This window comes from Aotus nancymaae, unplaced genomic scaffold, assembly GCF_030222135.1.
Source record: "Aotus nancymaae isolate 86718 unplaced genomic scaffold, 86718_ANA_hifiasm-v0.15.2.pri h1tg000028l, whole genome shotgun sequence".
NCBI classification, from domain to species: domain Eukaryota; kingdom Metazoa; phylum Chordata; class Mammalia; order Primates; family Aotidae; genus Aotus; species Aotus nancymaae.
In genome coordinates this window covers 2758318-2771866 of record NW_026988441.1, presented here as the reverse complement: position 1 = coordinate 2771866, position 13549 = coordinate 2758318, and the positions used below count along the sequence as shown (strand labels likewise).

General features: G+C 42.8%; 1 protein-coding gene across 1 annotated transcript in view; it reads right to left on the bottom strand.

Moving 5' to 3' along the window:
* Positions 1-58: 58 nt before the first annotated feature.
* Positions 59-13549, bottom strand: part of LOC105734491 (zinc finger protein 813-like) — a 39789-nt gene continuing 26298 nt past the window's right edge. Inside the window, exons 5-6 of the mRNA XM_064380898.1 lie at positions 12706-12832; positions 59-2523 (exon numbers count right to left, since the gene is read on the bottom strand). Of these exons, the coding sequence (XP_064236968.1) occupies positions 161-2523; positions 12706-12832 (2490 nt within the window). The 3' untranslated portion in view covers positions 59-160. The remainder of the gene's footprint in view (positions 2524-12705; positions 12833-13549) is intronic.

The following is a 13549-nucleotide window of genomic DNA, read 5'->3' as shown; positions in this document are numbered from 1 at the left end:
ATTTGTAAGGTTTATCTCAAGTATGAAGTCTATGATGACGTGCAAGTTTCGATTTTTGATTAAAAACCTTGCCACATTCATTAGACTTGTAAGGTTTCCCTGAAGTATGAATTGCCTTATGAATTAAAAGACCTGAATTTTGACCAAAGGTCTTGCTACACTAATTACACTTGTAAGGTTTCCCCCCAGTGTGAATTCTAGTATGTTTTTTCAGGTATGAATTACACGCAAAAGCCTTGTCACAAATCTTACATTTGTATGGCTTCTCTCCAGTATGAATTCTCTTGTGTGTTTCAAGGTGTGATTTGCGAGTGAAAACTTTGTCACATTTTTCACATTTGTAAGGTTTCTCTCCAGTATGAACTCTCCTATGTGTTAGAAGATATGATTTTCGACTGAAAACTTTGTCACATTCTTCACATTTGTAAGGTTTCTCTCCAGTATGAAGTCTATGATGACGTGCAAGTGTTGCTTGTTGATTAAAAACTTTGCCACACTCATTACACTTGTAAGGTTTCTCTCCAGTATGAAGCCTATGATGACGTGCAAGGCTTGACTGTTGTTTAAAAACCTTGTCACATTCATTACACTTGTAAGGTTCCTCCCCAGTATGAATTGCCTTATGAATTACAAGGGCTGAAGTGTGACCGACGATCTTGCCACACACATTACACTTGTGAGGTTTCTCTCCAGTATGAATTGCCTTATGAAGTACAAGAGCTGAGTTGTGATGGAAGGTCTTGCCACACTCATTACACTTGTAAGGTTTCTCTCCAGTATGAAGTCTACGATGGCATAAAAGGGATGACGTGTGACTGAAGGTCTTTCCACACTCATTACACTTATAAGGTTTCTCTCCAGTATGAATTCTGCAATGAACTGCAAGGTATGAACGACGTCTAAAACATTTGTCACATTTATTACACTTGTAAGATCTCTCTTCATTATGGATTCGCCAATGATTTGCAATGGTTGTAGCATTACTGAAGACTTTGTGACAATCATTACATTTGTAAAGTTTCCCTATACCATGGATTGCTTGATGGTGAATAAGTGTTGACTGTGCACTAAAGGCTTTGCCACACTCATTACACTTGTAAGGTTTCTCTCCAGTGTGAATCCTAGTATGTTGTGCCAGGTGTGAATCACGCCTGAAAGCCTTGTCACAAATGTTACATTTGTATGGTTTCTCTCCAGTATGAAGTTTACGATGGCATAGAAGGGATGATGTCTGACTGAAGGTCTTACCACACTCATTACACTTGTAAGGTTTCTCTCCAGTATGAAGTCTATGATGGCATGTAAGGGATGACATCTGACTGAAGGTCTTACCACACTCATTACACTTGTAAGGTTTCTCTCCAGTATGAAGTCTATGATGACGTGCAAGGCTTGACTGTTGTTTAAAAACTTTGCCACATTCATTACACTTGTAAGGTTTCTCTCCAGTATGAATTGCCTTATGAATTACAAGGGCTGAATTTCGACCAAAGGTCTTGCCACACTCATTACACTTGTAAGGTTTCTCTCCAGTGTGAATTCTAGTATGTTGTGCCAGGTGTGAATAACACCCAAAAGCCTTGTCACAAACTTTACATTTGTAAGGTTTCTCTCCAGTATGAAGTCTACGATGACTTGCAAGGTTTGATTGTTGATTAAAAACCTTGCCACATTCATTACACTTGTAAGGTTTCTCTCCAGTATGAATTGCCTTATGAATTACAAGGGCTGAATTTTGACTGAAAGTCTTGCCACACAAATTACACTTGTAAGGTTTCTCTCCAGTATGAAGTCTACAATGGCAGGTAAGTGATGACATCTGAATGAAGGACTTGCCACAGTCATTACACTTGAAAGGTTTCTCACCAGTGTGACATCTACGATGGCGTTCGAGGTGTCGCTTCTGATTAAAGACCTTGCCACATATATCACATTCATATTGTTTCTCTCCTAAATGGATTGTCTGATGTTTCCTTAACAGTGAGCTACAATTAAAGCCTTTGCCATTCTTATTACATTGGAAAGATTTTTCTCTAATGTGACCTTCCTGTTTTTGTGTGAGTAATGAAGAATGGAGGAAATTACTGTCATAGTTACTAAAAATATAAGTTTGGGGACTACAAAAATTTCTTCGGGATGTTGAAACCAAGGAAGCATCATTGATTGACTTCTCAACTTGATTACCTATTTTCCCTTCAGTATGAAATATGTGCAGTTCAGGCAGATGCAAATGAAAGCTCAATCCAAGCTCATCTTTAATAGGCTTGTTGCCAGCATGCCTTTCATCATATTGGTCTTTACTATCAGTGAACTTCTTGATCTGTGTCATGGGTGCTCCATGGCTATTTCTTTCATCTTTCTGCCACTGGAACTCAAAGTCATGAATATCTTTCTCAATTTCCTGGAAGCAAAAATCTCCAGTGTGATGACTTTTGTGTGTTTCCAATGTCCCTGTGTGAAACATTTCTGTATTACCTTGTCCTGTTGATGAGACCATCTTCATCATGCATTTGGAAGAGATATCTACAAAATATAAACATAAATAGGTTTCCAATTCAGTACAGAAGGTAAATAATACTGAAATGTGTAAATACAACACAAAAAACCAATACTTACTTTAAACTCCCCAAGCATGATCTTAAAGTTTAGAAACACAAAAGAAGTGAGATTCTTTAATAAATAAAGGGCGATTATATGGACTTCCAATCATTTCTGTGAAAGCCTATTTCCAATATCATGACAAAATACTGACAGTATTTTTAGTATATACCAATAAATGCTAAAGGACCACACAATATACTATGTTGGTAAATAATCCACAACAAGTTCATGTAAGGATAACCAAAATCAATGGACATTCTGTATTGTCACACAATCACAGCACTCTGTAGGTAAGAAAAGATTACAAAAAATTCTGTGCTATCCTACAGAGTCTCAGGAGAAAAGGAAAAAAAAAAGGGGGCCAGGCGCGGTGGTTCAAGCCTGTAATCCCAGCACTTTGGGAGGCCGAGGCAGGCGGATCATGAGGTCAAGAGATCGAGACCATCCTGACCAACATGGTGAAACCCCGTCTCTACTAAAAATACAAAAATTAGCTGGGTGTGGTGGCGAGTGCCTGTAGTCCCAGTTACTCAGGAGGCTGAGGCAGGAGAATTGCTTGAACCCGGGAGGCAGAGGTTGCAGTGAGCCAAGATTGTGCCACTGCACTCCAGCCTGGCACCTGGTGATAGAGTGAGACTCTGTCTCAAAAATAAATAAATAAATAAAAATAATAAAGAAATGGATTACAAAAATTAGCCAGGCGTGGTGGTCCGTGCCTTTAGTTCCAGCTACTCAAGAGCCAGAGGCACGAGGATCACTTTAACATGGGAGGTAGAGGTTGCAATAAGCCAAGATCTCACCACTGCACTCCAGCCCAGGTGACAAAGTGACTCCTTCTCAAAAAAAATAAATAAAGAAAGAAAAAGAAAATAAAAAAAAAGAAATAGAAAATGTTAATACAATATTTTTCTGAATATATGCCATAAAATTACCTGTATCCATGCAGATTCGGCACTGTCTGACTTTTTTTTATTTTTATTTGAGATGGAGTCTTGCTCTTATTGCCCAGGCTGGAATGCAATGACACAATCTTGGCTCACTGCAACCTCCTCCTGGGTTCAAGATATTCTCCTGCCTCAGCCTCCTGAGTAGCTGGGATTACTGGCATGTGCCACCACACCCAGCGACTTTTTGTATTTTTAGTAGAGACTGGGTTTCTCTATGGTGGTCAGGTTGGTCTCAAACTCTCGACCTCAGGTGATCCACCCACCTTGGCCTCCCAAAGTGCTGGGATTACAGGCGTGAGCAGCTGTGCCTGGTCCTGCATTATTAAAAAAAAATTTTGTAATTTTTTGTTGTTGTTTGAAACAGAGTCATAATCTGTCACACAGGCTGGAGTGCTATGGCACGATCTCAGCTCCCTGCAACCTCCGCCTCCTGGGTTCAAGTGATTCCTCCTGCCTGAACCTCTGAAGTAGCTGCAATTACAGGCACATGCCTTCATGCCTGACAAATTTTAGTAGAGATGGGGTATTTTTTAGAGATGGGGTTTCACCGTGTTGGCCAAGCTGGTCTTGAATTCCTGACCTTGAGTGATCCACCCGCCTCAACCTCCCAAAATCCTAAAATTATAGGTGTGAGTTACTACGCCTGGTGGCACATTCTGACATTAATTAGTGGAGTGTGTCAGTTGTATTGCATACCACATACCAAAAATATTGTAACCCATAATTTTTATTATTTTATGTAAAATCACAAATATTAGTAAAATACTGTAACCCATGATAAAGCCAGGAAGCAAATAATAAGTACATTTATACAGCCTGCAGAATTCTAAGCAATTCCCAATCTAGAAAAAAGGCACAACTTCTACTTACCACAAGCACGCAATGTAAGAACTCAAATACATGTTAAGATCACTACTTTCTGATGTGTGAGGTCAAGAAAATACACAGCATTATAAGGAATAAGAAGTGACTAACAGTCATGCGCAGTGGCTTATGCCTGTAATCCCAGCACTCTGGGAGGCTGAGGTGGGTGGATCATGAGGTCAGGAGTTTGAGACAAGCCTGGCCAATATGGTCAAACTCTGTATTTACTAAAAATACAAAAAATTATTGGCTGGGCATGGTGGCAGCTGCCTGTGATCCCAACTACTTGGGAGCCTTAGGCAGGAGAATCATTTGAACCCAGCAGGTGGAGGTGGCAGTGAGGCAAGATCACACTATTGCACTCCAGCCTGGGTAACAGAGTGAGACTACATCTCAAAAAAGAAAAAAAATTAACTAGCAGTGTCGGAGATTGCAATTATGATGTCACAACTCCAGTTATGTCACCGCCAGGCAGTACAGCAATTCTATACATATGCATTGCCCTAAATCATCTGGTTCACTATGCACAACATACAAAACACAGAATGTGTACTGGGAAAATTTATAAACTGAGATCAGAGAAAACGTTGTATAAAACAAATTGCACAATAAAAACATAAAAAATATAATGCAGCCTCCCTGGTCTGAATGTTCGTATTGACCAAAAGCCATGTTGAGAGTTCTTATTCTCCAATAGAACGGTCCTTCAGATGGGGCCTTTGAGAGAATTTGGTCATGGGTATTGACTACTCGGGAATAAGTCTAGTGCTTCCATTTTTCTTTCTTCTTTTTTTTTTTTTTTTGAGAGGGCTTTGCTCTGAAACCAGTTTGGCTTTACCTTGCTCTTGAATCTCCCACTTTCCAAATTCATAATAAAATAAGTTTCTGGGTCTTAAGCTTCCCAGTTAAAGCTATTTCTTTCTTTGTTTTTCAGACTGAGTTATGTTCTATCACCCAGGCTGAAGTGTAGTGGCATGATTCTCCTTTCTAAGAGATGTTCCAGGATCTGCCTGCTGAGTACCTGGGACTATAGCCTGGCTAATTTTTAAAAAATTTTTGTGGCTTTTTTTTTTTTTTTTTGGAGACGGAGTTTCGCTCTTTTTACCCAGGCTGGAGTGCAATGGTGTGATCTCGGCTCACTGCAACCTCCGCTTCCTGGGTTCAGGCAATTCTCCTGCCTCAGCCTCCTGAGTAGCTGGTATTACAGGCACACACCACTATGCCCAGCTAATTTTTTGTATTTTTAGTAGAGACGGTGTTTCACCATGTTGACCAGGATGGTCTCGATCTCTTGACCTCGTGATCCACCTGCCTTGGCCTCCCAAAGTGCTGGGATTACAGGCTTGAGCCACCGCGCCTGGCTCTTTTTGTGTTTTTGTGGGTATGAGACAGTGTCTCGCTCTGTCACCCAGGCTGGAGTGCAGTGGCATGATCTTGGCTCACTGCAACCTCAGCCTGCCAGGATCAAGTGATTCTTTGTCTCCCAAGTGGCTGGGTTACAGGTGCTCACCACCATGCCCAGCTATTTTTCGTATTTTTATTAGAGACGGGGTTTCACCATGTTGGCCAGGCTAGTTTTGAACTCCCGACCTCAGGTTATCTGCCCACCTTGGTCTCCCAAAGAGCTGCAATTACAGGTGTGAGCCACTGCACCTGGCAAATATCGTAGCTTTTAGATGGTGTATGGGTACCAGAAAATGTAGCTGTTATGCACTGCAAAGAACACCAGGCAGATGGGTCCTATGAGTCTAGGGGGAATACGAAAGCAGACGGAAAGGCTAGGCAAGCCGCTATAGCAATTACATCATCAGAGGGCAGGCTTTTGCAATGCTTCTTCTTCCAGAACCTCTACCTATTGAAAAAGCTAGTTACTTCCCTAGTAAAAAGGCCCTGTTCACTCCAAAGGCCAGGAATTACATCAAAAGTGAGTGGTGGCAGTTCTCAGATGGGAGGCTGGCCATTCGCAACATAATGACCCCTAAGTTTGTGAAGCAGTTCCATAAAGGAACACATATGGCGAAGACAGCTTTAGAAGCCCAAATAGGGTGCCATTTTTCCATGCCGTGTCTCACTGCCATCACTAGTGCTATTTGTGAAACACGCTTAACCTGTGCCCAAAACAATCTGAGGCAGGGGCCAGTTTGACCCCCAGAAATTCAAGGAGTAGGAGCAATCCCATGTGAAACCCTATCTGTGGATTTTAGTGAATTGCCTCAAGCAGGAGGCTATCAGTATATGTTACTATTTGTCTGTACTTACTCCGGTTGGGTTGAGGCATTCCCCATGTAAACTGAAAGGCCAGAGAAGTGACCAGAGCCTTATTGAAGGATATTATCCTCAGGTTTGGGCTGCCTCTGAGTCTAGGATCTGACAATGGACCGGCATTTGTAGCTGAGATTGTTAAAGATATCTCTTGGCTTTTAACAATAAATTGGAAATTATATACTGCCTACCGTCCCCAGAGTTCAGGAAAAGTAGAATGAATGCACCAGACATGAAAACAACTGCTAAAGAAATTCTGTCAGGAAACCCACCCTCAGTGGGATCAAGCCTTGCCCATGGTCATCCTCTGAGTGGGATGCACCCCAACCAAACAGACTGGACATTCACCATATGAGGTTCTCTTTGGGAGACCACCCCTCCTCATAACCCAGGTAAAAGGAGATCTTAAGGAACTAGGAGAAATAACATCCACCCCGACTGCTGTTAAAGTTGCTGAAGCTGTTCCCTGGATTAACTGTCGGTTAAAGCCACAAGCCCAAGACAAGTGGACCAGTCAGCTAGAACCAGAGCATCCCACAAGGCTAACTTTGAGACGCATCATCGACAAGGACCAGGACCAGCCCAGTTCAGTCTCAGACACAGTCAACCCTGAGGAATCATCAAGCCCTGCTCTAGTCACACAAATGGAAGCTGACTAGTCAACGCACAGCCGGAGCTTGAGGAATCTCCACTGGATAAGTAGACGTGAACTGAAATGTAAAGCCTTGCTGTTATTTTAGTAATATTAACCATCCTGTTACTATGTTATTGTTGCTGCAAAGCTTTTCTCCCAGGAAAAAGCATTTTTTGTTCAGTCTTAGTGTAAAAATGTTGCCTTTCATTTTGCTTATGTTAGCCCTTGTGGCAAATTTAGTAAGTGGGGAAGTCATGAATGGGTGTCCTATGTGCACCCACGCTACATGAATAAGAAATACGCAAGTTAAGACCTTACCATGCCAAACACACTATGAGTGTACAGGAGCTTCCCTAGGAACTTGCATATATAATCAGACTACCCATTTGATTTGTGATCCAGGTGATTATCAGCCTTATGTGTGCTATGAACCCAAACTTTTACCTAGGACTTGGTTTGAGCTCTGTGAAAAGTCAGGAGAAGAAATCCTTTACAAATTAACTTGGGTATCCCCTTGTCATCAAGGAAGCGTGTTTGTATACTTAGATGCCTGTCAGATAACAAACACACTTCTTAAAAAAATAGTTGTAGCCCCAACATGCTATAACACCCTCATTAGAAAAGTCTGAGGCTGGGGCCAGTGGCTCAGGCCTGTAATCCCAGCACTTTGGGAGACCAAGGCAGATGGATCACCTGAGGTCAGGAGTTCAAGATCAGCCTGAGCAACATGAAGAAACTCCATCTCTACCAAAAATACACAATTAGCCAGCCTTGGTGGTGCATGCCTGTAATCCCAGCTACTCTGGAGGCTGATGCAGGAGAATTCTTGAACATGGGAGGCAGAGCTTGTGGTGAGCCAAGATCGTGCCATTGCACTCCAGCCTGGGCAACAAGAGCAAAACTTCCTCTTCAAAAAAGAAAAGTCCTAACCATGTGCACATGGCGTAGCTGCAAAACCTGTAATCCTCAAAGGAAGCAGGCTGTGCTTACTCAAATCACAGTGTGGCTCAGTGATGCTCTAAGCTGGTATGATTATGATAACTGTGAGATAGGAGATAAAGGAGGAATCTGCAACCTTGTAGAATTTACTCTCAGACACAAACTCACCTATTTAGACCACAGGCATCAAAATACCGGTAGGATATAATAATTTAACTAAGGTAGATGAAGAAAATGCTCAGAACAGAAAGTTAGGCCTTGTGTATCTTAAACAACGGGCAAATGGAGACACTGTGTTTTTCTCTATCATCAAAAAGACCTGAGTTCATCGACCCTCACAGTGGTTTCGAGTCTTGAAGTCATTCAATGAAAATTTTAACCAAGCAATTCCTGAGTCACCTTCCACCACTAGGAATCTATTTGCTCAGTCAGCTGAAAGTATAGCAGGAAATCTAGGAGTCACCTCATGTTATGTATGTGGAGGAACTAACATGGGGGACCAGTGGCCTTGGGAAGTGAAGGAATTGCTACCCCAAGACAATTACACTTTAACCCTTTCTGCCTCAAATATTCCAGAGTTATTGCCCACAGCCTTGGGTACTTGGCTTCTAAAGACTTCTATTATAGAAAGGTACTGTATTGCCCACTGGGGAGCCACCTATACTAATCCAGTAGGCGAACTAGCATGTCTAGGACAGGAATATTACAATGAAACTGTAGGAAAGACCCAATGGTGGAGAGAGAACAGACGAGGTAAGAGCAGCTCCAAGCCACCTCGTTTTAACCCATTTTCCAGATTTCCTTCCTTAAACCATTCTTGGTACCAACTAGAAGCTCCAAATGCTTGGTGGGCACCTTCAGGCCTCTATTAGGTTTGTGGCCTGCAGGCATACAGGTAGTTGCCAGAAAAATGGATGAGGACTTGTGTATTAGGCATCATCAAACCACCATTCTTTTTGCTTCAACTGAGGCAAGGGAAAACATTAGGGTACCCCATATATGATGAGTCCAGAAACAGAAGCAGGTGAGCAATAGACAAAGAAAGATGTACAAACAGAAGACTGGAAAGACACACTGACCCTCAGAAAGAAGAATTAATTATTATGGTCCAGTTACTTGGGCACAAGATGGGATGTGGGGATACAGCACTCCCAGTTATATGATAAACCACATCGTTAGGTTACAGGCAGTCCTAGAAATTATAAGCAATGAACATCCAGAGCTTTAGATTTGCTAGCTGTACAAGCTACACAGATGAGAAACGCAATATACCAGAACAGGCTAGCACTAGACAATCTCCTAGCCTCAGAAGGAGGGATTTGTGGAAAATTTAACCTAACCAATTGTTTAGAAATTGATGACAATCAGCCAGGTGCAGTGGCTCATGCCTGTAATCCCAGCACTTTGGGAGGCAGAGGCCAGTGGATCACCTAAGGTCAAGAGTTCAAGATCAATTTGATCAACATGGAGAAACCTCATCTCTATTAAAAATACAAAAAATTAGCTAGGCATGGTGGTGCATGTCTGTAATCCCAGCTATTTGGGAGGCTGAGGCAGGAGAATCGCTTGAACCCAGGAGGTGGAGGTGTCAATGAGACAAGATTGTGCCATTGCACTCCAGTCTGGGCAACAAGAGCAAGACTCCGCCTCAAAAAAAGAAAAAAAGAAAAAGAAAAGAAAAGAAAAGAAAAAAGAAAGAAATTGATGACAATTGACAAGCAGTAATGGAAATCACTGTAGAATGCGAAAACTGGCCCATGTCCCATGTCCCGGCCCAAACTAGCAAAGGGTGGTCTCCAGATTCTCTTTTTGAAGGGTGGTTTTGTCTTTTGGCAGCTTCAAAACTCTTTTTTATTTTTTATTTTTTTAAGACAGGGTTTCACCATGTTGGTCAGGCTGGTCTTGAACTCCCGACCTCAGGTAATCTGCCCGCCTTGGCCTCCAAAGTGCTTGGATTACAGGAATGAGCCACCACGCCCAGCCTAAACTCAACCAAAACTCTTATAGGGAGTGTAATTCTCATATTAGGCAGATGCCTGATACTCCCTTGCCTCTTAACTCTTTTATTTAGAAGCATACAAACAACCATAGAGGCAGCAGTGGCTAGGCACACTACATCCCAAATAACGGCTTTAACTACATATCAGTCTTTCTCTTTGGAGGAAGAGAATCCACATGGTGAAAAGACAGGCGACTCTAGTACCCATATAGGACTCCTCTGAGCGTATTTTTCTCCCTCATACTCTGCCTTTTTTTTTCCCTTTCCGAATCACATGAAGTACAGATGCACAGGTGAAGAGCCTGTAGGTCAAATCATGAAGTATAACCATTAGATGTCCTAACCTAATAAGGCAGCTTGCTAACGCCTGACCTGTCTTCAGTCTTGTCTTCCAGGCTAAGCAAAAGCCTCCAAAGATGATACCACGTGCCCTGTATGGCCCCAGATGGATGGCTGGTTAGTCAATGATGGGTAAGATTCTCCCGACAGGGGGAAAACCTCCGACAGGCACAGCCACAGAGAGGCCAACAGGAGCCGAAGGAGTTTGCCTGCTCTGGCCGTCAGGAGGTCCAAAACAGATGGCAACAGGAGAAAGTACACTGGCAAGCTAGAATAACACTTCAATGACAGGCTGACTGCTCCAACCTGGTATTACGTGAACTGTGAATTGTAAAGTCTCCGAGAGAGAGACAGAGAGACAGAGAGAGAGAGAGAGAGAGAGAGAGAGAGAGAGAGAGAGAGAGAGAGAGAGAGAGAGAGAGAAGACTTCTAGTAATAAATCCCTTTTAAAGAAAGCTTTTAAGGGGGTAATGAGGAGGAAAATAAAAATCAAAGACAGAATTAAAATAGAATAAGTAATAGTTAACATTGGGACTAGGTTATTAAGAATAATCATAGTAAGCAAAACACAAGTAACCCCTCCCAGCTTAGCCCAACTAGTTCCAGCAGCAAACCTGCCTCACAGCCCACATTCCAGGCTAGTTATACAAACTGTATTCAGAGAAAGTAGAGGCAGAGCAGACCTAGCCCAGACCCCTTGACTTAGACAAGAGCACCAGAGCAGACCTTTCTGCCTGCAGCCCACACATTCTTCTGCAATTCCTGCTTTTCTTATCCCAGAGACAAGGTTACGAAGTCAAGATAACCACAAAGAAAATACACATTTTTCTAAGATTGTAAAACTTGTCACAAGTCGATAATTAAGTGTCTTCGTCAGAAACCTGTTTTCTGCCTCATTTTCTTGTCTCGAGTTGTATAAAAGCAATACGTTCTTTTTGTTCAGGGCTGGTGGCCATGATGTGCATCAGCCTGCTGTCAGTCAGTGGACCAATAAATTCTCTTGAGTCTCCATGGTCTTTTTGCCCTCTTTGGTTTGAATTCCTGCAATAATACGCAGCTGTGAGCCAGAATGATCTCCTCCCTAGCAGGAATTTCAACACCACTGACTGCTGCTTAGAGAAGACCATCAATAGTTTATGAGGTGAACGTTGTCACAGTGCCAGTGAGAGACACTTCTGTGATGCTCCGCAAAAACCAGAATGGGCCGGGTATAGTGGTTCATGCCTGGAATCCCAGCACTTTGGGAGGCTGAGGCAGGTGGATCACCTGAGGTCAAGAATTCAAGACCAGCTTGGGAAACAAGGTGAATCCTGTCTCTACTAAAAATACAAACATTAGCTAAGTGTGGTGGTGCATGCTTGGAATCCCAGCTACAAGGGAGGCTGACGCAGGAGAATTACTTGAAATTGGGAGGCAGAGGTTGCAGTGAGTCGAGATTGAGTTACTGTACTCCAGCCTGGGTGACAGAGGGAGGCTCTGTCTGAAAAAAATAAAAAGCAGCATGATAACTGGAAACACTTGTGAGTCAGTGTCATGCTTTCTACCTCATATCCTGGGCTATGCTGACAATTCTGCTCAGGGTTTCTAAGGGCATCTCTGCCTAGTGGAGGACGATGTTCAGTCTTAACAGTCAAAGTGTTCATCAGTTTTCTCCTTTTATGTAAACCCACTCCATAGGAGGGTCATCACTGCAGAAAACAATGACATGTACATCAAAAACATATATGGGGACCAGGCAAGGTGGCTCATACCTGTATTCCCAGCACTTTGGGAGGCCAAGGATGGCAAATCACCTGAGGTTGGGAGTTCGAGACTAGCCTGACCAACATAGAGAAATCCCGTCTCTACTAAAAACACAAAATTAGCCAGGTGTGCTGGTGCATGCCTCTAGCCCTCCAGCTACTTGGGAGGCTGACACAGAAGAATCACTTGAACCAGAGGTTGCAGTGAGCAAAGACTGTGCCATTGCACTGCAGCCTGGGCAACAAGAGCAAAACTCCATCTCAAAAAAAAAAAAAAAAAGGCCTTATGGAGCAAAATCACAACAGAGAATACAAAAGCAGGAAGAGCCAAGATAGACAAGGGCAGATTCCTCATGTCTAGAGGGACATTTTTCTCACCCACAGACTCCAGGTTCCTGTAGTTCTCCAACATCACTTCCCTGTATAAAGCCCTCTGCGCAGGGGTCAGGCATTTCCACTCCGCCAAAGAGAATTCTATAGACACATCCCTGAAAGTCAAGCATCCCTAAAATGAAAAACACATTTCAACAAAACATTATGGAGGACTGAGTTATCACCTTCACACAAAATGAGAAAACAGAAATTAAGCATCCATTTCATCACAGACTGTTCTGACAAACCCACATTAAGGTATTTTTGAACATTTTTTTTTCTCTAGAGTTGTATTTTACCACACTTTTTCCATGAAACATTTTAAGATCCCCTAAGTCACTGTGGAAGTCTTGGTTTTATGGACAATATGAAAAATATACAAATAAGAAGAAAACGCTGGCCTGGGCATGGTGGCTCATGCCTGCTATCCCAGCACATTGGGAGGCAAAGGTGGGCAGATCATTTGAGGTCAAGAGTTGGAGACCAGCCTGACCAACATGGTGAAACCCTGTCTCCACTAAAAGTATAAACAATAGGTGTGGTGGTGGTGTCTATAATCTGGGCTACACAGGAGGGAGAGGCAGAAGAATCACTTGAACCCAGGAGACAAAGGCTGCAGTGAGTGCACATCACTCCACTATACTCCATCAGGGTGACAGAGACTCCGTCTCAACAACAACAAAAAAGCAAGGCTGGGCGCGGTGGCTCACGCATGAAATCCCAGCACTTTGAGAGGCCAAGGCCGGCACATCACGAAGTGAGGAGTTCAAGACCAGCCTGGCCAAAGTGGTGAAACCCCATCTCTACTAAAATTGCAAAAATTAGCCTGTGTATTGGCACATGCCTATAA